At 40.8% G+C, this 26,489-nt stretch overlaps 1 protein-coding gene across 1 annotated transcript in view; it reads right to left on the bottom strand.

The window, feature by feature from the left end:
- Positions 1 to 56: 56 nt before the first annotated feature.
- cox10 (cytochrome c oxidase assembly factor heme A:farnesyltransferase COX10) overlaps positions 57 to 26,489 on the bottom strand; it is a 52,459-nt gene continuing 26,026 nt past the window's right edge. The window contains exons 5-7 of the mRNA XM_083556606.1: positions 12,481 to 12,551; positions 2,848 to 3,080; positions 57 to 1,420 (exon numbers count right to left, since the gene is read on the bottom strand). Coding sequence (XP_083412732.1) covers positions 984 to 1,420; positions 2,848 to 3,080; positions 12,481 to 12,551 — 741 coding nt within the window. The 3' untranslated portion in view covers positions 57 to 983. The remainder of the gene's footprint in view (positions 1,421 to 2,847; positions 3,081 to 12,480; positions 12,552 to 26,489) is intronic.

Here is a 26,489-nt window from a genome sequence, read left to right as displayed (position 1 = left end):
CTGAGTAGTGTGAAAAACACCACCGAATGAAAACATACACTGAAAAAAACTAAACGAAGGATTCAAATGTATTTATTAGAAAGAACACACGTTCTCTAACAGCTCACACAACCGATGTATTTATACAGTGAGGTCAGATGTAGACATTAGGCAACATCAAGAGGTTGTATACAGTATGGAGGACGGCTGAAAGCCAACGCCAAGGTTCTCCAAGAATCCTTTCCCACCCCTTGAGTCAGTTCTGGTTCTTCAGGAAGGGACTGCGGGTCCAGAGTCATAAGAACTTCTCATAAAAAAAAAAAAATAAAAAAAAACCTTCTGTTGCTTTTTTGAAAAAGGAGTATGGATAGCCAATCAGATCAGAGCATTCTGAAACTTGTGGATAGCGTATTGTCTGACAAATAGACCCTTGTGATTAAAACATGGCATGAACCTTAGTATTTGGTTTAATTATTTTTGGATAAAAACAATAAGCCACTGAAGAATAAAGACTGTTTACTAGCAACCAGCGAAGCGTCTATGAGAATATTGTGTTCCCATATCCAATGATACATCAGTTCAACTCAAACACATGGCAATGAAGGAAAGGGACGTCTCGGTTCTAATGTCTGGAGTTTTCTAGACCAGCACCAGCGCTAGCAGAATGTTCCCAGCTCCAGGGGAAGAGATTTTTGGCTTTGCACCTGAGCTGCGACTCCGCGGAGTGCTACATTACATGCTCCGGCGCACTCCAGACCCAACTCTGGATCCAATTCTCGAAATATTTGTACCGTAGCCTGACTCATGCAGCGAGTCTGCCTTCTGCTATCGCGTGGATGGATTTCTTTTTTTCATTTGCTTTTAATAATTAACATATTTACACACTTTTCAGATGTGAGGGAGTGCAGGAACATCGTGGTTCTCAACTGTATCGACTGGACTTTTTACGTGGTTACTCTTGCGGTCAAAGCTGCCGTTCTTGAAAGAAATAAAAAGTTTTAGCATTATGAGGAAGCGTGTAATGCGATAGCTGTGCCGGTGGACCCTGGTGGCCCCGCCTCCTCCACGGGGCGTGGTTTCTTGCAGGTCAGGGCGAGCAGCAGGAGCATGGGCAGGTGCCAAAGGCTACAGAAGAAGAGCTTGCGGGCGCTCTGGCGCTCTCCGTGCTGATAGAAGCGGAAGGCCAGGTAGCTGATGTACAGGTTGATGGGCAGAGAGACGAGCGGGAAAGTCCAGGTGGTGACGTCCAGCACGGGGCCGAGCGCGGACAAGCCGATCAGGGAGACGCTGTGACGGAGGGCCACGCGTCTGCACAGTGCAGGGTGCGTGACGGACATCATGCGGTAGCCGCCGCGTGAGTAGTCCTCTCTCAGGTTCCAGCTCAGAGCGTTGAAGTGAGGGAACTGCCACGAGTAGAGGAACGCGCCCAGGAGCAGAGCACCTGGAGGACGAGATGAAGGGATTAATGATAAAGAGATTGAAGATCATAATAAAAGCATGAAACGAATGATTGTACGAAACGTAGAACATCCACCAAAGTGCCTTAATGTCCTTTTTATTAGTTTTGAACTTTAAATTCTTAACATTGAGAAAGAAAAAAAAAACAACCAAACATAAAATACAGACTGAAAAAAAGCATTGTAGTAAATTCTCACGCTAGAAATGAGAAAGATGCGAGAGAAAGCGTGAGGTTTGTGTTTCAGCTCCTGGACTGGAGAAAAGCAACAGCAGCAGTGCGGCAGGCCGAGTCTGAGCAGCCGAGCATGAAACTCCACACTGTCTGTGTGTGTGTGTGTGTCTGTGTGTGTTCAGCTCTGCTTGTGTAAACACACGCGCAGCTAAACCCTCTGGGAAAACATGGGATCTGAAACAGTAAGCTCTTCTTTCCCACCACACAAAGCACACAGCAATTAGTAACTCGGGCGCTGTTTATGACGAGCCACGGGTCACACGTCTACTCAGACCAGATCAAAATGAGAAGACAGTGCTGTGAATTGTGTGTGTGTGTGTGTGTGTGTGTGTCTGTCAAGATCAGATTAATTTTTTATTTTTTTTTTGCCCTCCACAATCATTTAAGAATATTAAAAAAAAAATAATAATTAAAAATCTAAGAATATTTTTAACTGCCATTTATAAATATGAAAAAAAAAATCATTTTTAGAAAAATTTTTATATATATATATGTATATTTTTTTAACAAACGTTTTAATAACCTTTTAAAAATCTGAATTTTTTTATTTCCTAAACAGCCATTTCAGTGAATTTTTTACACACAAAGGAAAAAAAAAATTATAAAAAGTTAATTCTCTGAATTTTTTGCACATTTAAAATAGCCTTTTGAATAAAAAATAACTATGTTGACACAAATGTAACAAGTTTTATTCACTTTTTGTTGATCTGAATTTTTTTGCATTTTTTAATGGCCATTAAAATCTTTTATTTTTTTTTTGTTTGTTTTACACACAAATTTAATGTTTAAATCACATTTTATTCATTTGAATTCAGGCAATTCAATACTTTATACACACAAATGTTACAAGTTTTAATCAGTTTTTAATGATCTGAATTTTTTCCTTTTTACAAATAAACATTTAAAAATTTGCCAAAAGTTTTACAAGTTTTAATACTTGGTAAACATCTGTATTGATGCATTTAAAAAAAAATCATATTTAACCCATTTTAAATCACTAATTAAAATGTTTTCATTAATTCATTTCAATTAAATGTTTTGTGTTTTACTGTATTTGGCCTGGAAAAAAAAAAAACCCTGAAAAGAGCCGAATGCACTTGTGTAACGTAAACATACATATATACATAGAAGTGTGTGTGTGTATAGTGAGTTAGTAGGCATGCGTATGCTGCTCAAACCTGGATCAAGAGCGCCTGTAGCAGCGGTCCAGCCCATGATGGGAGGGATCGCCCCCACCACCGAGCCCACCCATGTGTTGATGATGCTGAGACGCTTCAGTGGGGTGTAACAGCACGTGTACAGGAAGATGTTCAGAGCCCCCAGGAAGCCTGTCAGCGGGTTCACGGCCAGAGTCAGCAAGGTCACGCCGGGGATCCCGCAAGCCAGAGCGAACGATACGGCATGGAGGGGGCTGAGAACGAAGAGAAAGAGAGAGAGATATGGAATTAAAACAATCGATTATTCATACTTCAGCCAATTAGAATACAGAGTTACATGCTAATCTATTTTTCTATTCGATTTAGTCGCCTAATGCACATGAAGTGCAGAGCAGCTGCTATAATACAGTGAGGAAAATAAGTATTTGAACACCCTGCTATTTTGCAAGTTCTCCCACTTAGAAATCATGGAGGAGTCTGAAATTGTCATCGTAGGTGCATGTCCACTGTGAGAGACATAATCTAAAAAAAAAAAATCCAGAAATCACAATATATGATTTTTAAACTATTTATTTGTATGATACAGCTGCAAATAAGCATTTGAACACCTGTCTATCAGCTAAAATTCTGACCCTCAAAGACCTGTTAGTCTGCCTTTAAAATGTCCACCTCCACTACATTTATTATCCTAAATTAGATGCACCTGTTTGAGGTCGTTAGCTGCATAAAGACACCTGTCCACCCCATACAATCAGTAAGAATCCAACTACTAACATGGCCAAGACCAAAGAGCTGTCCAAAGACACTAGAGACAAAATTGTACACCTCCACAAGGCTGGAAAGGGCTACGGGGAAATTGCCAAGCAGCTTGGTGAAAAAAGGTCCACTGTTGGAGCAATCACTAGAAAATGGAAGAAGCTAAACATGACTGTCAATCTCCCTCGGACTGGGGCTCCATGCAAGATCTCACCTCGTGGGGTCTCAATGATCCTAACAAAGGTGAGAAATCAGCCCAGAACTACACGGGAGGAGCTGGTCAATGACCTGAAAAGAGCTGGGACCACCGTTTCCAAGGTAACTGTTGGTAATACACTAAGACGTCATGGTTTGAAATCATGCATGGCACGGAAGGTTCCCCTGCTTAAACCAGCACATGTCCAGGCACGTCTTAAGTTTGCCAATGACCATTTGGATGATCCAGAGGAGTCATGGGAGAAAGTCATGTGGTCAGATGAGACCAAAATAGAACTTTTGGGTCAAAATTCCACTAAAGGTGTTTGGAGGAAGAAGAATGATGAGTACCATCCCAAGAACACCATACCTACTGTGAAGCATGAGGGTGGTAGCATAATGCTTTGGGGGTGTTTTTATGCACATGGAACAGGGCGACTGCACTGTATTGAGGAGAGGATGACCGGGGCCATGTATTGCGAGATTTTGGGGAACAACCTCCTTCCCTCAGTTAGAGCATTGAAGATGGGTCGAGGCTGGGTCTTCCAACATGACAATGACCCGAAGCACACAGCCAGGATAACCAAGGAGTGGCTCTGTAAGAAGCACATAAAGGTTCTGGCATGGCCTAGCCAGTCTCCAGACCTAAACCCAATAGAGAATCTTTGGAGGGAGCTCAAACTCCGTGTTTCTCAGCGACAGGCCAGAAACCTGACTGATCTATAGAAGATCTGTGTGGAGGAGTGGGCCAAAATCCCTCCTGCAGTGTGTGCAAACCTGGTGAAAAACTACAGGAAACGTTTGACCTCTGTAATTGCAAACAAAGGCTCCTGTACCAAATATTAACATTGACTTTCTCAGGTGTTCAAATACTTATTTGCAGCTGTATCATACAAATAAATAGTAAAAAAAATCATATTGTGATTTCTGGATTTTTTTTTTAGATTATGTCTCTCACAGTGGACATGCACCTACGATGACAATTTCAGACCCCTCCATGATTTTTAAGTGGGAGAACTTGCAAAATAGCAGGGTGTTCAAATACTCATTTTCCTCACTGTAAGTGTTTCAGCGCACGGGGAGTGTTTCAGCGCACGGGGAGTGTTTCAGCGCACGGGGAGTGTTTCAGGGCACGAGGAGTGTTTCAGGGCACGGAGGAGTGTTTCAGCGCACGGAGGAGTGTTTCAGCGCACGGAGGAGTGTTTCAGCGCACGGGGGAGTGTTTCAGCGCACGGGGGAGTGTTTCAGCGCACGGAGGAGTGTTTCAGCGCACGGAGGAGTGTTTCAGGGCAGGGAGGAGTGTTTCAGCGCACGAGGAGTGTTTCAGCGCACGAGGAGTGTTTCAGCGCACGAGGAGTGTTTCAGCGCCCGTGTGAGATCAAACCCTGCCTAACCAACGCTTCTACTCGTTACTCACGTCCGCTGACTCTATTTTTTCTTTCTTTTTTATTAAAAGCAGCTAAAGTCTGGGTCAAATTCACAGCCAAGTATATACAAGTCCATATATTAAAAGGAGCTTCAGATAAGGAGCAAAAAAAAAAAAGGTTATTTTTGTCTTCTACTGCAGAAAAGTCCACACGACTGCTGTTCTTAATGTTGTACATAGTGCTTTCAAGTGTGTGTGTGTGTGTGTGTGTGTGAGAAGAGCGAGAGAGATCAGTGATTAGATGACAGAGGCGAAGGCATGACTCACCTTAATTCAACTCTTCATTTCAATTACTTTTCAGCACTTTTAACAAAAAGACGCAGTGTTTATCTTTTCCCCTAAATTTTACTTTTACATTTTTCTCTGCAATAACACGGTTTATTTATTTATAATATTATTTTGTTATTATATATATAAAAAAGTGCTCATACTTTCTCTTATTGTATTTCTTTTTTAATTTATCTTATAATAAATGTGCAACTGGAAGCATCACCAAAACAAATGCTTTGTAAGTAAAAACTAACGTGGCAAGTAAATCTATTTCTGATTCCCGCCATAAAAAAAAAAAAAAAAAGAAATTCCCTTCTCACAATTTCAATTTTTCCCCTTTTCGCAATTCCGACTATTTTTTCGCGCACTTCCAGCTACATTTTAAAGCCAATCGGGCAGCGTCACCCCCGTAGCAGTGCCAGAAAACTTCACACATTAAAAATAAAACGGACTACAAATCAATAGAATCTCATGATATCAAACTGAGCCTCGGATCCCTGGAGAGAACTCTGTGTAACAGTCAGCTCTGGAGGAGCCTGAACATGACCGATGAAGCAGAGGAGCTGCGCTCATACACCAACAGCTTCAAACTTCATGGTTAAAAGTGGATGCACCAGAAACTTGGGATGTTTGCAAGAAATGCAAGAAATAAAGTCGTAATTGCAAGGAATGAAGTCGTAATTGTGAGGAATGAAGTCGTAACTGCGAGGAATGAAGTCGGAATCGCGAGGAAGGAAGTTGTAATTGCGAGGAATGAAGTCGTAATTGTTAGAAATAAAGTCGTAATTGCGAGAAACAGATGTAATCGCGAGAAATGAAGTCGGAATCGCGAGCAATGAAGTCGTTATTGCGAGACAATAACTTTTTTTGAATGTGGCGGAAACAGGCTTTCGTACGATTCAGACCAAAGAAATATTATTATTATCTTTTTTTTTAATGGATATATTTGTATTTTGATGTAATATGGACATTAAATGCACTAAATGGGTTAAGTTTTAACAGATTTCCTTGTACGCAATTTTTTTCTTTTTAGGAGACCCGTCTTATTTTCTCTTGTATATTTAGTTTCGCTCTTTAATGAAGAAAAAGCACTTTTTAACTAAATAGATTAATCATCGGAATAATCCGTAGAATACTTGATCACAAGAATCGATAGCTGCAGCCCGAGTCAGATGTTCACGAACGCTTGTCTATAAAGTTTATATTTACAGCATTTAGCAGAAGCCCTTATCCAGAGTGACTTACACTACAGTACAACTGAGAAGCTGAGGGTTAAGGGACTTGCTTCACTTAAGCACTTGAGATCTTAAGCAGCTTAGTAGTGGTGGGATTTGAACTTACAACCTTCTGATCAGGGGTCCAACATCTTAACCACATTTCCTTACCTTTTTAATTCAAATATAGAAACTCTTCATTAATATAGCAGTACATGTACATTACGTGTGTGTGTGTGTGTGTGTGTGTTTTCAGCCTCTGTTTGTTGATTAGTCTGTATTTTCTTTATCCCGTTTTAAATGAAAAAAAAAACCGCTTCATTTTACTGCAGTGGAAACTTTTAAAGAGAACGCAGCCCTTTTTTCTAGAAAACCATGCGACCGGAAAACATCTTTACGGATAAGAAGAGTGTACTCTCAAAGAGTTTTTTCTTCCTACGAAGCAGCTCTGTATTTCATTTACGATTCCAAAACAACGCCGTCACCCCGACACACTTTCGCTATTAAGTCAATAAATATCCAAATGCAAATTTCAACAACAAGAGCGATCGGTTGGTCCGTCGCCGCTGCTGGACCCGCTCGAGGTCCGATTGCGCTCAAACCCCAGTGTAAAAATATTTGGACTTCTGAAGTCCACATGATCCTGCGCCGGGTTCGGTTTCGCTTCCAGCCACAACAAGCAGAACAGACTAATTCGATCCGTGTGCTTTTACCATGTCCTTTTGTCCTGCACTAAATCTTCCGACCCTGTTTGGGTTTCAATAAGTATATATTCACATTCATCCCAAAAATGTTCAATGAGGTTGAGATTGTAGCTGTATTGCAGATCTTTCACTCCCATGTAAAGCAACATCCTTCCTGAAGCACACACTTATATACACATCTGTATTACTGTATAACAGGTTCTAACAAATGTAAACTATTTCATTTCATTTTTCAATTTATTAAATTCTATTTCATCAATTTCATTTGGGCCAATTTATTCAATTTCTCAGTTTAATCAATAAAATAGTCTACTGCATTCATTTGATTAGATTTTTTATAAACTATTATAAAATATCTTATACAAGCATTCCATTTAAAATTGTTTGAAAAATTGTTGCGCACCAACGTTAATAATAATAAACTGAAGCAATTTTATGTTTTGCATTCCGTAGCGAATCGGGACTTAAGCGAAACCGAGTTACGGACCAAACAGTGAATTTTGCGTACCGTCACGCCCCCTGGTATCAATACTTAGTAGTGCGTCACTCGCGTATGTAATGCTGTGTGTCATATACGTGGGTCATTACAAGTGAGAAAAAAAATTAGGCTCGGAGTCAGATAAGCGAGAATTTCATTGGGAGTGACTGGGGACAGCACATGTAGGACGTTTTGGGGACAAAGTGAGAAAGGCTCCATTGAGAGGGTTTGAACATGTGCAGAGGAGGGACATGGGGTATATCAGTAGGAGAATGCTGAGGATGGAGCCACCAGGAAGAAGGAAAAGAGGAAGACCAAGGATGTGGTGAAGAAAGACATGCAGGTAAGTTGGTTTGAAAGAGGCAGATGTAGAGGACAGGGGGGGTATGGAGACGGATGATCCGCTGTAGCGCCCCCTAATGGGAGCAGCCAAAAGAAAAAGTAGTAGTCAGATGTTGTTAAGTTTATCATCACCATTAATATTAATAATAGGAAATACTATAAAAAAAAAAAGCTGCAGTCAGAACTGCTCAATAAACTGAAAGCTGAAGGATGTTTTAGAACCGACGACTGCACACTTGTGCAATGCGACTTCTTGTGTACCCTCCACATATCGGAGCAAAACTTCAAAGGCTCTGGAGGACAGGATGCTTTAGGGCTCACGCACCAAGCGCTTGCTGAAATGTTTGTATTGGACGTGTCAAGGCTAATGGATATAATGATATGTTTCAAAGGTGACGCTTGTGTTTGCACCGCTGCCCGCGAGAGCGTGGATTTGTTTGGGTAAGGGCGTTGGCCGTACGTTTACCCGAGATTGCTATGTCGCTGATGATAAAAAAAAAAAAACACACTGGAGCTACTTTCATGGAACTCTCGTTTGAAGCACATGATTAGAGAAATGCTTTTGATTGAAAAGGATGTACAATAACAAAAAAATATTAATTTGTTTAATCAATTTCTCTCTCTAGAACCAACCTGAATTCAACATTTCTGCTCGAAGACAGACGTGTGCGCATGCGTGGAATTTACCGTCGGCCGTTTCACCAATTTGTCTGTGCGTTTTGAACATCCCATCCCACATGAATCCTCATTTCCTCTTATAATACCCTCTATAATACCATTCTTCTGGGAAGAGGCTCCGCTAGATTTTGAAGGGTGTTTGTGGAGATTTGTGCGCAGCCAAATTCACTCAATTCCTTACGCTTCCCCATTCTTCATGTTTCTAACACATCAACTTTGAGGACAAAATGTTTACATGCTGCCTAAAAAAAAACCCCACTAACATTATCCACTTCTCTCAGTAAGTACTTGCTTTAATGGCCATAATGGGAACTGTATTGCTTTAACCCTATTGGTTTCTATTGGCAATTTGTTTGCTTTCTACTGGAGGCATGTTATGTTTAGTGGGAGCTGAAGGGATTTCGATACATTTAGGGGGAAGGAATGAAAAATATCAAATTGCTTGTAGTTTTTTTATTAACGCAGTTTATTATTTTTAACGTTTTGAACAATTTACGTTTAAATCAATTTTTAATCAAGTGCCTGCTTGGTAAAAATAATATCAAATATTTTCTAATATTAGACAAAAATATAAAAAATATAAAAACAAAATAGAATAAATAATGAATGCAACAGACTTTATTATATTGATTAAACTGAGTAATCGATTAAATTGGCACAAATTAAATTGATTAAATAAAATTCAATGAATGTGAAAAATAAATGGAATAGTTTATATTTATTAGACATCATCAGACTAATCCAGATGTGTATACAGGTGTGTGTCACATTTAATATTTAATTCTCTAAAGATATCTCATTCATTCACTCCCTCCATTTGAACCTTAAAATATTCATTAATGAGGACTTTAAGAACAGATATAACTTGGGTACATGTCTCTGCAGAGATGTTCGAGTTGAACTCTCCAACTCGGAGATTAAGAGACGTCAGTTATCAGTTCGCTTCTTTATCGGCGCTCCGAGAAACGTTTAGTCTGAACAACGTCGGAGTGAAAGAGGTGAAGCTGGAGATGGTGCACACAGCTGCTCTGTGTCCAAACTACAGCTCCAGTACTCAAACCTTCTGCCTTTACTGTGCGAGACATGTCGGCGAAAAAAAAAAAGGAATCTTGACTATTCTGGCACCACACACGCACACAAAGCAGTATCTAGCGTTGTTTGGATTCACTTGACTGCTAGTCTTTAGCGTTTCATCTTGACTGATTAACTCTTTGTTGTGGAAAGTGACTCAAGCGTAGGTCAGGGTTTTTTTCGCTATCAGAATCAACTAACAAACGTGATTAGCAACAAGAAAAGCCCGTTAACCTCGAGCGTGTGTTTACATAGCTTCAAGCAAGCGGCGATAACGACCGATATCCAAGCGAACTAGTGGTGGAGGAGAGAGTTTTTCTTTCTGTCTGATTTGTAGCTTTTTAGATGGAAAACGTCTTTACCGTTGATTCTACCTTGAATAATAGCAAATATTTAAAAAAGTTTTGAGACCAGCTCTGCTTACAAGAAAGTACTTTATTTATATACCTATCTATATTTTTAAAACGGTTCCCTTGCGCAACGATACAGCGCTCCCGGTGTTACTGCCACTTCTGGAATGTGTCCTGGAAGTCTTCTTTTCTAAGCTTTTCGATCTGTGCACCATCTCCGCGCTGCTGTCAAAACGGCAGCCTTTAAGCTGCATCTTCATGTTCGGGAAGAGGGCGGTGGAGTAGGGTGAGTGCGCAAGTGAGATCACGTCATTTCCGGCGAAAAAAACTGGTGTACACAAGAAAAATGACTTATGGTGCTCCCTGTGACTGTGCGTGCATCCTCGTGCTGCCATCTGTTGGCGTGTTATAGAACTGCCTCGAAGTTTTTTCTACCACATCGCATGGCGTTGACCAAGAAATTAGCATAAAAATAAAGGTAAAGGTAAAGCACGTCACGCCCTCAGCAACACTGCTTTGAGAAAAATAGCGCATCGAAACTGGTAGCTCAATCAAAAAAGCACTGCCTATTCCACGTGGCATGCCATCGTATTATCCGACCCGAAAGTAAGCGCAGACGGCAGCAGGTCAATGGCTGGCGCGTGCACCCCGATCGGATTCCACGGGACAGGTGTGTGAGCGAAACCGACAGCCTAGACCTTATCCAGACATTACACCACCTGAGGTCTTTAGAGTGTAAATAGAGAAGCTGACAAACAGCAAGCTGACCTTAGTGATGTGTTCAGACTCATGGTTTATTCACAACCCTGCGTATTATAATTGACGGCCTTGATAGCAAGAACACCATTGTTAGCATTTGACGGTTAACAGAGGGAGACGAGGGAATGAGAAAAGTGAAATGATGCTTAAAAAAAACAAGACAGAGAGATGGATGTGCTACTTTTGTCCATTTATGAAAACCATTACATAGAAACAGATGACAAATTACAAAGGAACCTGACATTTATTAGTACCTACAAATTGCATTTAAAGGACAATGAAGTGTCCTGGTGTAGGGTTGCAAAATTCCAGGAATTGTCAAGACATTTTCCATGGGAATTGATGGGAATGAACAACTTTAACTTAACGCAATTTCAGTTTAATTTCTACCCTGCACATCAATCGCATGCACAGGAATACTGAAGTCACAGTTCTGCATTTCATCCATTTAACTTTTGATATTACTTGAGGAAATATATTATAGCAAATACCAAAATGTGTTTTTTTCCGGTTTACAGCTATTAAATCAGATACGGGATAATTTCGTTGAAAATTTTTGACTCTAGCTAAAGCCATGATGGATTTTCTTCTACATTCTGCTTGCCAGTTTTCTGTTATTATACAGAAGTACAGTACCGGTCAAAAGTTTAGACACATTACATCAAGCCTACATTTTCAAAATAAAAAATGAAGAACAAAGTCTTATTGTGAATTATACATTAGGAAATATGCATAATTGTTTTACTACAAAAATGTAAGTTTTTAAATCTGTATTAGTTTGCATGCATGTCAGCTTATGACCAAACAATGTTTATATTAGTTTTTATGTAATACAGTTCATGTAAAATTCCCAAAATTTCTACTGAGTAACTCGTTTATATCTTGGAATATTTCCAAAATTTGCCAGGTGAAGTTCCCATGGAAAGTTTCCAGAAATTTGCACATGTATTCGTGTTCATAAGGATAACCTTATTTTAATGAAAGTCAAATTGAAGTTTAAATGTAACTAATTTTAAAATAAAATCGGAACAGCAAATTAAAGAATTTCCAAAGTATAAAATTTAGATCTTTTTAAAAACCCGCGGAAACCCTGCCATAAATTCCCGCAGATTCCCCAGAAACTCCTGGTAAGTTTCCATCTTGGGATATTTCTCATCTTCCTCAGAAGAAGTTCCGGCGGAAAGTTACCGGAAAGTTTCCACCCCTTTGCAACCTCTATGACAGTGTGATCTAGAAAGTCTATAGAAAAGCTATAGCATAGGATTAACCTTATTTTTATGAAACTATATAAATGCTGTGTAGCCATTCTGAAAAGAAAGAAGAGCCCATGCACACCATTATTACTATAAGAGATGAAGGAAGCAAAATATGACAATAAACAAAGGAGCCTTCAAACTTTAACGAAACGTACCTTATTTGTCCTCGGACTAACGGTCTGTTTTTTGTCCGGTTCATGTTGGAATCAAAGGGCACCTCGAAATACTGTGGGGGGGAAAATAGAAAAGGAGGAAAATCAGTCAGGACACGTTGATTAAGATAAGACACCACAGAGTAATAGAAAATGCGAGGGGTTTGTAATCCAATAGAGCAGTGGCCACAGCACTGAATGCCCTCAAACGCACTCGCAATATTGGAGATTTAAGACTTCGCAGCTTGGAAATTCTAGAGAATGCTTTAAATTGGGTTCATTTAGACTTTGAATCTTTCAGAAACCATGTAAGCAAAAGTGCCGTCATGGGCTTGACAGGAACGCTTTGTCGTCTGCCAAAGAACAAACAAGAATGCCTCAGAAAAAGTAGATACTTGTGCTTCATTGCCAAGACCGAACATCTGTTCCTACTGACATTGTGCCTCACACCAGTGTACCAGAAGCGAACTGAACCGGCGTGATGGAAAAACCGAGATGAATTGGCCGCATCCGTGCCGCACTCACTGTGGGAGAATCGCTCCAGCAAGCGATGCATAGCCAGACAGTTGGGTCAGATGTGCGTATGGGTTTCGCCGTGGCGCATAAGGGGACGATTGGGACGAAAAACGACTTACCGCCCCAGGAAAAGCGCAATGTGTGTAAAACGCAAACACATGGGGGTGCCTGAAGCCTGGAACCAGTTAATCTTACTGAACAAGTCCACACCTAATGGACAAAACAGATAGACAGTTTCACAAAGCAAATCCCAGGATGCTTTACAATTGAATTATAGCACGCATAAAAATGTAACAAAGCTAGTAAACAGAGAACCCGCTTTTCTTTCGCCTGCTCTAATTTGCTGTCTGGACAAGGATTCAGGCTCAGGACGATTTCACACTGAATGCGTTTTGAGGAAATCACTTTGCCACAGAAACGATCCCATATGCCAATTAAAACCACTGAAAAAAGGGAATAACGGGAATTATCTTAAAATGGCACCTACCCATGGATATTATATATTAAGCAGCAGGTTCTCAAAGTTGATGTGTTGAAATCAGGAAAAAGAAAAGCAAGTACACTCCAAAAGTGTTTCTTAATAGCAGGGTCCTTTTTTCTCAGGATAATGTGTCTTGCTGCACTGCAAACATCTTTACCAATTGTTTGATGCTCCAAATTATTGATTAACATTTATGGGTCCTTCTGGACGAACGAGTCCAATCCAAGGGGGCTCCACCTTAAACCTACAGGACTTTAAAGATATCCTAGTGATGTTTTAGAGATATCCAATATGAGGCAGGCTGGTTTTATACGTTTTATATTCCCCCCCCCCCTCATTTTGTAGTGCAAAAAAAAAAAAATGAAATCAAGCCTTTTCCTGTTGTGTCTGCAGGAAGAAGCAGCTCTACCTCTGCCATGTAAATCTGTATTCCGTGTGACTCAGGACACGCCTCCGAGTCTCTGTAGTGTTGTGATGCGTCGTGTTCACGTAGCGGCAGTGGTGCTAAAAGAACACGCTCGAGAAACGGTTGTAGCGAGGCGAAATCGATCTGCATATCAAATATTGTTTGCAAATGATTGGTCTCTTTAGAAATAATCAAAGTATAGCGCTAATACTGATTACAAATAATTGTTCTTAACCCGATGCAAACACGTTAAACGTTTATGCCGATAAAAGCACTGCAATCCGATGACTGTTGAGTGTGCTGCAGTGGGATTTTGCATCATTTTAGGACTTAAGTAGCGGTTCTACAGTCCTTTAATCCCCAGCTTGCTTACTTTATCTGTAAACACTTCTCAAATAATTCAAGCACCAAGCACTTTAAAGCTAATGTGCAACCAAAGCGATCGCCGTAGATCGCTATAAAGCCTGGATGAGTCTCTGTATTAGTTAGTTTCTGCATTCTGGACAACAACATGCTCTTATAACGAACTCTGCTTTATACTTCTCATAAACACATCAAACTTCGCCGGAAAATGGTAAATCCATTTGCAGACTATTGCCACTTATGTTTGTCCCTCCTGTTATACCCCATCCAACCTGTTACTCGCTTCATCTCCAACCACAGTACAAAAGCCCACTGTGATGTCAGTCCAGGTCACAACTTTTAGCTTCTTAAAATACAGACCCAGAAAACAAATTTGCACCAAACCTGCTGAAGGCACCCCATACTGTATGTCGTAGTGGAATTGTAATTTTCAGAGTGTGTGTGTGTGTGTGTGTGTGTGTGTGTGTGGGGGGGGGGGGGGGTATGGTGTTTGGTGTTTGAACAGTAACAAACACATCCAAAAAGTGACACTGGAGATTGATGTTTTTTCATTTTCCCTCTCAACAGGCTTTGGCAGCACTGTCCACCATGGACCAATGTCATCGGATACGTCTTGGCGAAGTTAAAGGCCCACATCTGCTGCGTAAAAGTGCAGTGTGGGTTCTGCAAAGTCTCCGATTTATTCTTTGAGCCATTAGAGGCATGGGGTCGGAGCGCTGCAGCTGTGGCCCATGCTGAGGGACCTTGGATCGTGGGCTGAGGTGTTAATTCTATTTCCTGGGTCAGAAAAAGCGCATCAAGAGGTCAGAAAAAGAAATGGGGTGAGGGTTTTGGCTCGGGGGAGGGTTTTGATCCTCAGGAGTGCTGGCCAAACTCTAATAATGCCTTTACTTGCAGAAAAGGGGATGAAGGCTGAAATGCTGACGTGTCCAGGGTGGTTTTTTGGAAAGAGTTCAAAGCCCTAATAGTATGTAAGCATGTGCATTAAAAGCATGTGAAATACTTGAGAAGCAGCAATAAATCTGCACTGGGTCTGCTCAGCAAACCCAAAAGGAATTAGTGTTAAATGAGGTATGGGAAGAACGACCATCTGACGAACACGACTGCCAACTCAACCGAGAGCTTCAAATTGTCTCGAGAACATACAAAGCTTTTAGACTTGCATTAGGGGCTCTTTGTGTAGTGTGTGGTACATTTGGTGGAATAGTGAAAACTGGTTTTAAGCCCGGAAGCAGTCCAGACTGCCACCACTGATCCCTGGATTTCTTAAAACACAGTGATCTGTGGGTCAATTCGGGGTGGAATCGATACACGGTCCAGTGCGAGATTTAGAATTCATGATTGTGGGGGGAACGGAATATGTTCAGTGGTGGAACCGAAAAGCGTTTTTTGATGTATACAACTAGACTTTCATTGAACTGGAGAGTTGCTGCATATGGGTTGAACGATCGTAAAAATTGTTGGTTTGCATGGGGTGTAACGCAACACGTTACACCCCGCCTCATGTCACTGTGGCTGCTCCGTCAATAGCGGAAACACGATTTGCACTGTGCTGGTGCGGAAACCCAGATTTTTTTTTTTCACATGCCTGAAATCTTTACGAGGGTCTGGCGATATGGAATCTTTTGCATACAGCTTCAAGAATTTCTTTTAAAAAGAGAAAATCCTGACAATTCCGCATATCGAGGGGGCGAAGGAATTAATGAATTTATAATTAAATATCGTGTTTCCTAAATGCAGACGTTTGTATGCTAAGTAGAACAGTTAAGTAGAACATATCCTTAGAAAATAAAATATTAGATGTAAAAAAAGAAAAAACTACCCAAATGGGGTCTAAAATTATTTTTCCATTTATTTTATCGATTGAATTTGCACCTATTTAATCGACGAATCAATTTGATCAATATCTTCAAAAGGTTTTCATTTCAGTTTTCATCGTCTTCATTTGATTCGCTCCATTTGACTTCTATTTTTTGATTGAAAAGAAGCCGGCGTTGGATTTAAAATAGTTGTTAAAACATAAAAAGGAAAAACCGTTATTCACAAATATTAATAATAATAATAATAATAATAATAATAATAAAAAAATAAAGAAATCAAAAAATGACAAGCAATTCTGCATAGGTTTCAAATTTGTTTAAACTAACTAACAAAATTGAACTGAAGCGTGACTTAAAAAATGAGATACGTACAGAACTGGGAATACTGAGTACCGATTTACAATCATCCAAAAGTCATTCCTTGGGATGAGATCCTCCAGCACTGCTCGGCTGGTACCACCTTCTCTCAGAATGAGAGGTAAGTATACTTCAAGGCTCTTCTCTGTTCTGGCACAGAGGTGGTGGAATGAACTTCCCCTAGATGTCTGTACAACGGAGTCCCTGATGATCTTTAAGCGACGATTGAAGACCTACCTCTTCCTGAAACACTTAAATTAGCACTTTCCAAGTTTGTAGAATTCGAGAGTTATATTTATATTAAGTTTGTAATCTGGCGTACCAGTGTAGATTTATTCATTACTAGAGATTTAAAGCACTTTTGTACGTCGCTCTGGATAAGGGCGTCTGCTAAACGCCACAAATTTAAATGTACTTAAAGAAAACAGAACAAAAAAAGGATTATAATAATAAAGAAAAAGCACCTACGTCTTTAAAAACTAAAGCAGGAATGTGGAGAATGGTGAGAATTAAACCCTCTGCTTCCTTCCACTTAAATAAACTCAGACTTAGTGCAGGATGTGGATTTTTTATATTTTTTATATTAATAAATAACCAGTGGAAATAGGTAATGGTGGTTTCTATTAATAAAAATTATGCAAAATATGGCAATAAGTGCAAGAGACAATACTTTGTTGCAAAAGAAAATAGTTTGACCACAAAAAGTATAAATGAACAGACGCATATTTCAAGTACTTTAAGTGAGTAGAAGTAAAAGAAAGCTGTGTGATTCGTGTGAAGGTTTTATGCGAGCAGCACCAATAAAAGATGCAGGAAAGCTCAGTGAATGTTAAGGGTCGAATGAAAATGGCTTCATCGGAGCTTGAACGCAAGAAAAACAGCTGGATCGCAGCTTGCGAATGTGTCAGTTTTGCGACGGCGTGACGGAAACTTTGTCCTGGTGGCAAGTCATTTCGCGTTGTCCGTTCTTATTCTCGCCTTCGATAAATCCCGTGTATGGATCATCTGGTACGGATCATCGCTCACTCAGACTTACCGCCGCTCCCCTTTAAGCGATTCCGGCTACCCAGCAGCGAAGCCTTGAGCCGCGGACTGCTCTTTCTTTTAAAGCGTAAAAGAATATGATCTCGACTGAGCCCGAGACGGGAAGTGATGAAGCTCGTGTCTCTTCTTATATGATTTCCTGCAGGCTTGAGGGGAAACAAAATGTGCACATATGCAGCGTAGCAGTCAGCTTGATGAATAGCTGATTGATCGATGTGACAAGCGGGGGCCAAGTGTGGATGTATTCTGCTTTCGATAGCAAGCACGTACATGCGGAATCAAGAATTTTGAAGCAAAAATGCCCAGTGTAACCATTCAAATAGGGTTGACCAGTCATTTTTTTCCCCCTGCACGTCTTAGAGGCCATCAGAGAATAATTGTGTTGGAGGATAAAATCCTTCTGATCATGGACCACACCAGCAGTAGATAAAACAGTGGACATGGAAAGAAAATCCATGGCCAGTTTCCTTCTTTATAAACCTCACACAGAAAACCCCAAGAGAAGTTCCATATAAATGTAAATAAAACTCACGACTGTGTACGTTGGACCACCTGTACACGGCGAATACATCAACAGGATCTGGAAGATCTAAACAACAACTGCGTAGGCACTTCTCAAACCACGAAAGCCCGACATGAAATAATGCAAAAGATTACAATTGGCAAACAAGAGAATAAGAAAATCAACAATCTGGAGCTGCAACCAATCAAAATCCAGGTGGAGGAGGGGCGGTTTTTGGAGTTTCGAGTGGGTAACAAACAGAAGTCTTTCCTTGTGCGTTTCCAAGGTTTAGAACGAACAGCAATTCGGCAACAAGATTCCGCTCGTCTGGAGCGGAAAGCAGGAGCTCCAGCGTGTGAGGCACCGGAGGAGGAAACTTCGAGATCGGTCACCAAACTGGAGTTCATCAAGATGAAGCGTCGGTTAAGCACCATCAGGGTTGCAAAAGGGGCACACAATTTCCTGCAAACTTTTTATGGGAACTTCATCTGGGGAATTTTGGGAAATATTCCAAGTTGGAAACCTAACAGAAATGTATGGAAATTCATGAGGAATTTGGGGAAATCTATAGAAACTATAAAAAAATAAAAAAACATTGTTTGCTCATAAGCTGACTCGTATGCAATCTACTACAGATTTAACACGACATCTTTGATTTCAATGTGGTATAATTAAGTAATAATTTTGTACAATAGCTTACACACAGCAAAAGGAACATATTTAACAAATATTAAACAAATGTATGTAATATGCATGTAATTTACTCACCGCAGGACTTTTTTATTTGTATTTTTTTTTACATTATTTTGATTGCAGGATTTAAGAAGTGACACGTGTTATGTAATGGACGAATGCACAGGGCATGTAGGGGGCGTGGCCTCAGTAACCCCGCAGTAAGTGTGCTTTGTGCATGTGATTGATGAATGTGCAGGCAATTTTTTTTTTCTATTAATTCCCCCATGGAACGTTTCCGGTCTTACAAATTCCTGGAAATTTGCAACCCTGAACAAAATATTCGCCAAAAAGTTTGTGGGCACCTCACGTTTTTTTCGTATGTCGCCTCCACTTTTTCTGGACGACTCTCCACTAGTGTTTCAATGTGCAAGTGAAAATTTGGCCCATTTAAGACACAAGATCGGGCATTGATGTCAAGGCAAGAAGGTCTGGAATTGCAGGTTCTTCCAGCTCATCCTGAAGGTTCCCATTAGGATTGAGGTTAGCCTGCTGCGCGAAACTGGAAATATTTGTATACATTTTGTCGTATCGTCAGGGATCGTCTGTATTTTTTGTTTACTAAAAGCTCCTACGTCGCTCAGACTACTATTAACTCCTGCTGCTACTAATCCTGAAACAGAGAAATGTTTGCAACACAGCAGTTTTTCTGCAGCTCAGGTTTTCTGGTCCCGAAATTGAAAAAAGGGGATTCCATGCGAGAAAAAGGGGGAAGTGGCAGGAAAACAGAAAGGAATCGGTGCCTTGTGAAAATGCTGCATTGTTACCGTGGTTCATTAATTAACTTGTCCCCTTACGCGCTGTGCTATAAAAACAAACGGGGCATTATCAGTACTCCCGGCTATCTCCACTGACGAGGAGTAAGAAGTTGTTAAACAGTCGCTCTTTCTCCCAGCACTTTTGAACTTTTCATCGTTTATTCATAGCTCTCCCTGGAGCCTGGGAGCGCTCTGTTGTAAACAACCTGGCAGAGGGTCAACTGGCATGCTGACAAGCCTGATTAATGGATAGAGTGATGTGCTAAACAGCCAACATGCTAATAAGCCAATTACCGATGTCCGGGAACATGCTATCGCGGAGTCGTTGCGGATCGATGTATGTTGGCGAAGTCCGGCTTTTTCTTGTAAGCGAAACTTAAACCGAGCGGCAGTTTAAACTGCCGCCGGAAAAAAAACTTGAGTTCGAATGCTCGGACTTGTTGCTCCTGCACAGACCTGATCTGTAGCCTCGTACGCTCGAGGAGACAAAAGTTCCCCCATCAGGTCCTATTTTCTCAGAGTCGCCTCTTGAGCCGGTCCCAGCTACAGTATTTGCAGATGTTTTTGCCGCACTTGCTCCAGTTAGGGACGACTGCACAAGACGGATGAGTGCGGGCCGTGCCGGTCGGGAGCCGGAGTCGGGGGCTTCACAAGGTTAGGAGACTTGCATGGGAAAAGGGAAGCAGTTCGTCATTCCTTGACCTGGACGTCGGCTTAAATCACTTGGGCCATCTCTCGGTCTGAACCCTGAAATGCTTTTCCAACAAGACTGTTGGGTGGTACCACAGGCAGCACAAGACACTCATGATGCATTTACATTTACAACTTCCAACCAAGAGTTAAGGGCCTTGTTCGAGGGCCCACAGCCGAAGCAGCTCGTCATTGTTCCTGTCATTTGCTTTGTTCGTTTTTATTATTGTTACTTTTCAGAATCACTTTGAGCAATTTTTATCTCAGCAAAACCACAGAAAGTGATTATAATTTAATCAGTATATCCACAATAAAACACCCAGCAACCATGTGCATAAAAATAAGTACAGTTTTGATTTCAATAGCAACATTTATATGGAAAAAAGTCTTTATGATTGATGTCTTTTATATCTTCACACTCGAAATGTAACGTCTGTCCGTACGGTGAAGAAGAAAATAAAGGATTCAAGCATAAGGAGGTAATAAATCCGTTTAAAATCATCATAAAATCTCCACAATAATACTGACTCTCACTCAGGCTCATGCCGTGGTCTCTTAGACAGACCCGGCCCCTCATCTGGCCTTCACTGCAGAAAGTTTGGGGACCCCCTGTTTCAGAGCAGCTTTCTTTTTAAGATGAACTCCCACCGGTAGCTCTTACAGCCTGCGGGAAACCGAAAAGCATCGTGGGTAACGCAGAAACCCACCAACCAAAGAAAAACGGACGTGTGGGTCAATAAAGAATCAATGATTCTCTTTGTAGAGTTTTTGAAGATCGTATTGATAATTAAAGGTTAAATAAGCATCATGTTCGAGGTGGGTTTCTTTTTGGGGCTACGGTTAGAACATGACTCCAGTAAAAGTGCTCCCTTTAAACTTTCACTTGAGTAAAAAGTAGGAAAGTATTTGCCTTCAAATCGCAGCCAAAGTACTGATTTATTATTGCTGTAATGTTCCGATTATCATTTTTTCTCACAAGATTGTTCGCTTAATCAACTCCATCAACTGTCAATCAAAACTCTACTGTGACTCTCAGCACATCAATCTATTGATAGAATTAATAATATAATTAATAATGTTTTATTTCAATTATTAATAATTAATTATTAATAGGGGGAGTGGTGGCTCCAGCGGTTTAGGCGCTGGGTTGCCGATCGGAAGGTCTGGGGTTCAAGCCCCGGTATCGCCAGGCTGCCACTCTTGGGCCCTTGAGCAAGGCCCTTAACCCTCTATGCTCCGGGGGTCCCTTACGAGGGAAATATCAAGGTCCGTGACGTCGAAGTGACGTGGGGCCGCCTTCCCGTGGGCTCACCACCTGCAGGAGGGACCGTAAGGGACGGTGCTGTGAGGATTGGGCAGCAGTCGAAGGCGGGGGCCTGCTTAGACTGCTGCCCCCGCGACCCGGAGAAGCGGGAGAAAATGAATGAATGAATGAATAATTATTAATATTAAATAAATATTTAAGAAAACTTAATTATTGATTATTTAAATTAATAGTTTTATTCATAAATAATAATGAAAAAAATACTGATTATCTATAAAAATTATCATGAAATCTTTAACGACATACAAAAAAAAAAAAAAACGCGTATATGAGGTCGCGGGCGTTGTGGCAAGTTAGAGTCACGAGGTTCTTCCATCATTTACAGAGGATTCCATTTACACACATTATTGTAATTGCAATTTTTTTGAGTACTTAAAAAAAAAAAAAATTTTAAATAGTTCGTAAAATCCGTAATTAAATATAATAATAAATGGGGGAAACTAATCGCGCCCCGGTAACTACTGCACCGATTGGTTGATGGGCGGAGAACAAACGAGAAAACTAAACTCCTGAGAAAAGAAAGCTGGAGGCGGAAAGCTGTGAAACTGCAGAACTCCGCCGACTCAACTTGTGTTGTTTTTTTTATTACAAGATTATTATAAAGTTAAATTGCTATTGCACTTTAATTTGTAAAGGTGTTCGATCCATTAAATAGCAAATCAAATCGAGTTTGAGTTTTATATCTTCTGTTCTTATTAAAGTTTTTTTTTCATTTAGGAGTGATTTCATTTGGAAAATGACGTTGGGTAAAAAATACGATATTCGACTTCGAAAAGTAGTGAAGTTCGAATAAAAGTCGCCCCACATTGAAATACTTCAGTAAAGTACGAATATGTAAAAAAAAATAAAAATAAATAAAAATAAATAGCTACTTAACTACAGTAACGAATTACATTTTCGCAACTTTCTTCATTCCCGGCGTACAACAAGAGTCGTGCCAGAAAAGAACCATGTACATGGAATGTGTGTGCCGGGGTCCTTCCCAGGAGCCCCATTAATCAGCGTTCCAGTGATCGGCGTCGCGCTGAAGTCTCAAACAAAACACAGACGCCAATTAGGCGATATTGTCTTTTTTTTCGCTCTCGAAGGTAAACACATCCATTGTGGTAAAACGACAAGTTCCTTTCTGGCAGAAAGCCCCAGTTTTGTGTGAGTGACTCTGATAAGTTTTTTGTTTTCAAATGAGAACATTCCGGATCATTTCCTGATAACCGTTGTGTACACTGGACGGGTTCAAGCGGCGGGATTCGGTGGATAAGCTAAAGAAGTCCCCCGCTTCCCATTACGAATCTTACTGGTAGGCGACAAGGATGTGGTCGGAATTCTGAGCGCTCATTAAAAAAAAATAAAAAAAGTGGTGGGAATGGAAGCTGGAAAGCTTTTTCTGTCCGACAGGCAACCCAGCCGAAGCGGTCTCATTCTAGCATCCGTGAGGAGAACGTGATGAGTAAGCATGTGTGTTTATCCGGTGGAGTTTACATTATGCTCGGATATTTCAGCTGTGTGCAAAGCACTCCGGGAGAAGTCGGAATGTGGTCTTTTAAAGATAGCACTGGCACTCCATCGTATAAACGGGGGTTGTTTAGAAAACGGCGATATAGAAAAAAAACCCTGGTTGGATGAATGACAAATACTGGTGGATCGTCGCGTTTCTCTTTCTAAATGAAATACATTTGGGCATCTTCACAGATCATTTGTCTGGTGTTTCTTATCAGCACCCTGTAAAACGTTGCTGGATTTACTTCCCTGTTCACTTTTCCATTAACTAATTTCACAGAAACCAGCCTCGATGTGCAATCTGGCTTTTATCCCTTTATCTGCTGTTCTGAAGACATGCTGGGACACGGGGCAGAAGCTTTTCCTGAGAATCCTTTCGTTGTTTTTATTTTTTTTTTCTCAACAACCGCAACGTCCGAAACCCAGGCGTAAAGTTTGCATTCCGTAATCAGACTCCCAATTCACTCGGGGTCCCATCCTCGTGCCACCTGCGTGCTTCGGCGCGGCGGACCACTGATAACGTACGCACACGCGCGGCAGCCGGGACAGAGACGGGAGATAGCGGGACAGAGACGGGAGATAGCGGGACATAGACGTCTTCAAAGACAAATCCTTGTAAAGCAGGCTGATTGAGTCGACGGGACTCTTTTGTGTGTGTGTGTGTGTGTGTGTGTGTGTGTGTGTGCGCGCACGAATGTGTGTGCACGTGTGCATTATCTTTAGTAAATCTCAGGGTTTGTATTAGTGGTGCAAAGGATCAAAAAACTCGCGGTTCGGATCACATTACTTTTTTTTTACGGCTCAGCAAAAAAGGGGAGGAGACGAATATAATTCGCTTTCCATTTATTCCAAGTTACAGCAAGGAAATTGTCCCACACGTGCGATTCGAAACGTAAACGCATGACCGCTCTGTGTAGTTACAAAATGACTTAAAAAGCAATAACGACAGAAAAAAAAAAAAAAAACAACCACTGCCTTTCGCTCTGCGTTCAAACAAACGAATATTAGTTGTGTGTATGCACATTTCATTTCTTTTTCAATTGGCAATTTGCACTCTGTTTTTTTATGTAGCATCACTTGCAATAGTGTACCGTAATTTCCGGACTGTTAAGCGCGCCAAAAAATAAGCCGCACCCACTGAATTTTTTAGTTTTGAACATAAATAAGCTGCACCTGTCTATAAGTCTACACTGAAACTAATGAACTTTACACAGGCTTTAAAGAAAGACAGTGTCTGTTACACGGCTTGTATCTAAACAGTAGCCTACCAAGAAAGTCATTGTTCACTGTCTTCCTCCTTCCTTTCACAAGTTTATCTTTTGGCATCATCGTGCGTTTAAAAATCACCATCGGTGAAGCTTTTCTCCCGATGCCGTGCAGCTCAGAACGTAGCGGCCTATAATCTCTGATGTATAACAGAGTCTGAATCTCTGACATTTGCTATTAAATTACCGAACAATTGCCGGGAGTGTGTAGCTCCTGCAACTCGTGTAGATTAACCCCCCAAACTGCGTTCAACACGCGGCATTTTCTTAATACCGCAATTCAAAAGAAAAACGGTAAACATCCGATTCTACGTATAATCTCTATCAAAAATGTTGCTAGAGACGTCTATGCTCGGAAAAAAAAAAAAAGGAAAAAAAAAAAAAAAGACTGCACGGAATAATAAGGAAGAAAAGAGAGACACCCCTTTTGATCCTGTCCTGCAGTGAGCCTGCAATTACACGGCACGCTCTAATTGTGGTTTCTCAAATCCGTATAACAGGCTTCGGAGATGCGAGACCTTACGGTGGCCGACCCTGTTATTAGCCGCGTGCTAATGGATGATGTATGGGCCCGGTTAAAGCGCCTGGCGCTAACCGACGCGAACGTGGATCCGCTTTGAGCTTCGAGGAGGAAACTGCAAAACGAACAATGTGTTTTAAGTAACGAGGCAGGTGGAGCTCGGGCCGCCGTCTGAAGAAAAAAAAGAGCTCTGGGACGTGTTAAGTGTTGCCTGTCGTTCTCCGTTTTCCTCACCCGTCGCTCCAGGGTGGGCCTGTTAGCTCTCCATGGTCCTCGGCGCGAACAGTCAACCTTCTGCGCCGTAACACAGAGAGCGGAACGGCTCCCGCCAGGACGAACGCTGTACACAGACAGGTAGAGACGAGGGAACGACCTGACGGCTACAAATAGTGACACCAGTGAGGAAAAAAACAGCAGGAACACGTCAATTCATCAACGGAAAAAACGATATAAATGGAGCAGGGTAGAACATATAAACCTCGCAAATGACCTGCATTCAAACCAGTAAACATCATAGTTCTGTTTTAAACTGTATAGGAAATACATTTAAAAGGTAATTTTGTGAACAACAACAACAAAAAAAAGTCCAACTTAGCATTTGTATCGCGTTTTGAACATATTTGCGTCTGTAAAAACGATTTTATTTCTATAGAATTGTTAGTAGAGGCGCAATACTTTTATTATTTAGAAAGTGACCGATTAATTTGTGACCAATATTTGATATGAAGATTGATTTCTCCTCGTTTCTCGAGCGCGTTCTCTCGGCGCCGCTACCGCTACGTGAATACGACGTAACACAGATCAACATGGCAGAGGTAGAGCTGCAACTTCCTGGAGCCTGAACAGGAAAAGAACAGTTTTCTTTGATCTGATTTTTTTCCTGCACTACAAAGGGCTGTGCGTTAGAAGTCAGAAGGCTTTTAAGTAAACTGATTTGCTGTCTGTTTGAACAGATGAAATAAAAGCGGACTCTCCGCACCACATTGAGAAAATAAGAAAATTGAAAATAAGTAGAACATTTCAGTAGAACATTTTTTATAAATATTAAATGCAACACACACACACACACACACACACACACACACACACACACACACACACACACACACACACACTTATATACACATCTGTATTACCCAAATAAGGTCTAACCAAGGTCTATTTCATTAAATTTTTTAAAATGATTACATTTTATTTAATTAATTTGATTTATTTAATTCAACGTATATATATATATATATATATAAATAAGATGTTGAGGTTTTTGTTGGGAGTGAGGACGATGGACAGGATTAGAAATGAGTTTATTCAAGGGACAGTGCATGTAGGACGTTTTGGAGACAAGGTGAGGGAGGCGCGATTGAGATGGTATGGACATGTGCAGAGGAGGGACCCCTGAGGTGCTGAGGATGGAGACACCAGAAAGGAGGAAAAGAGGAAGGCCAAGGAGGAGGTTTATGGATGTGGTAAGGGAAGACATGCAGGTAGTTAAGGACAGATGATCCGCTGTGGCAACCCCTAATGGGAGCAGTCGAAAGAGGATGATTATTTATATATGTGTGTATATATATATATATGTGTGTGTATATATATATATATATATATATATATATATATATATATATACAGTGAGGAAAATAAGTATTTGAACACCCTGCTATTTTGCAAGTTCTCACACTTAAAAATCATCAAGGGGTCTGAAATTGTCATCGTAGGTGCATGTCCACTGTGAGAGAC

The sequence above is a fragment of the Silurus aristotelis genome (assembly GCF_946808225.1).
Source record: "Silurus aristotelis genome assembly, chromosome: 12".
NCBI lineage: Eukaryota > Metazoa > Chordata > Actinopteri > Siluriformes > Siluridae > Silurus > Silurus aristotelis.
Note: the sequence above shows the minus strand (reverse complement) of the source record. Positions and strands in the feature narration are given on the sequence as shown.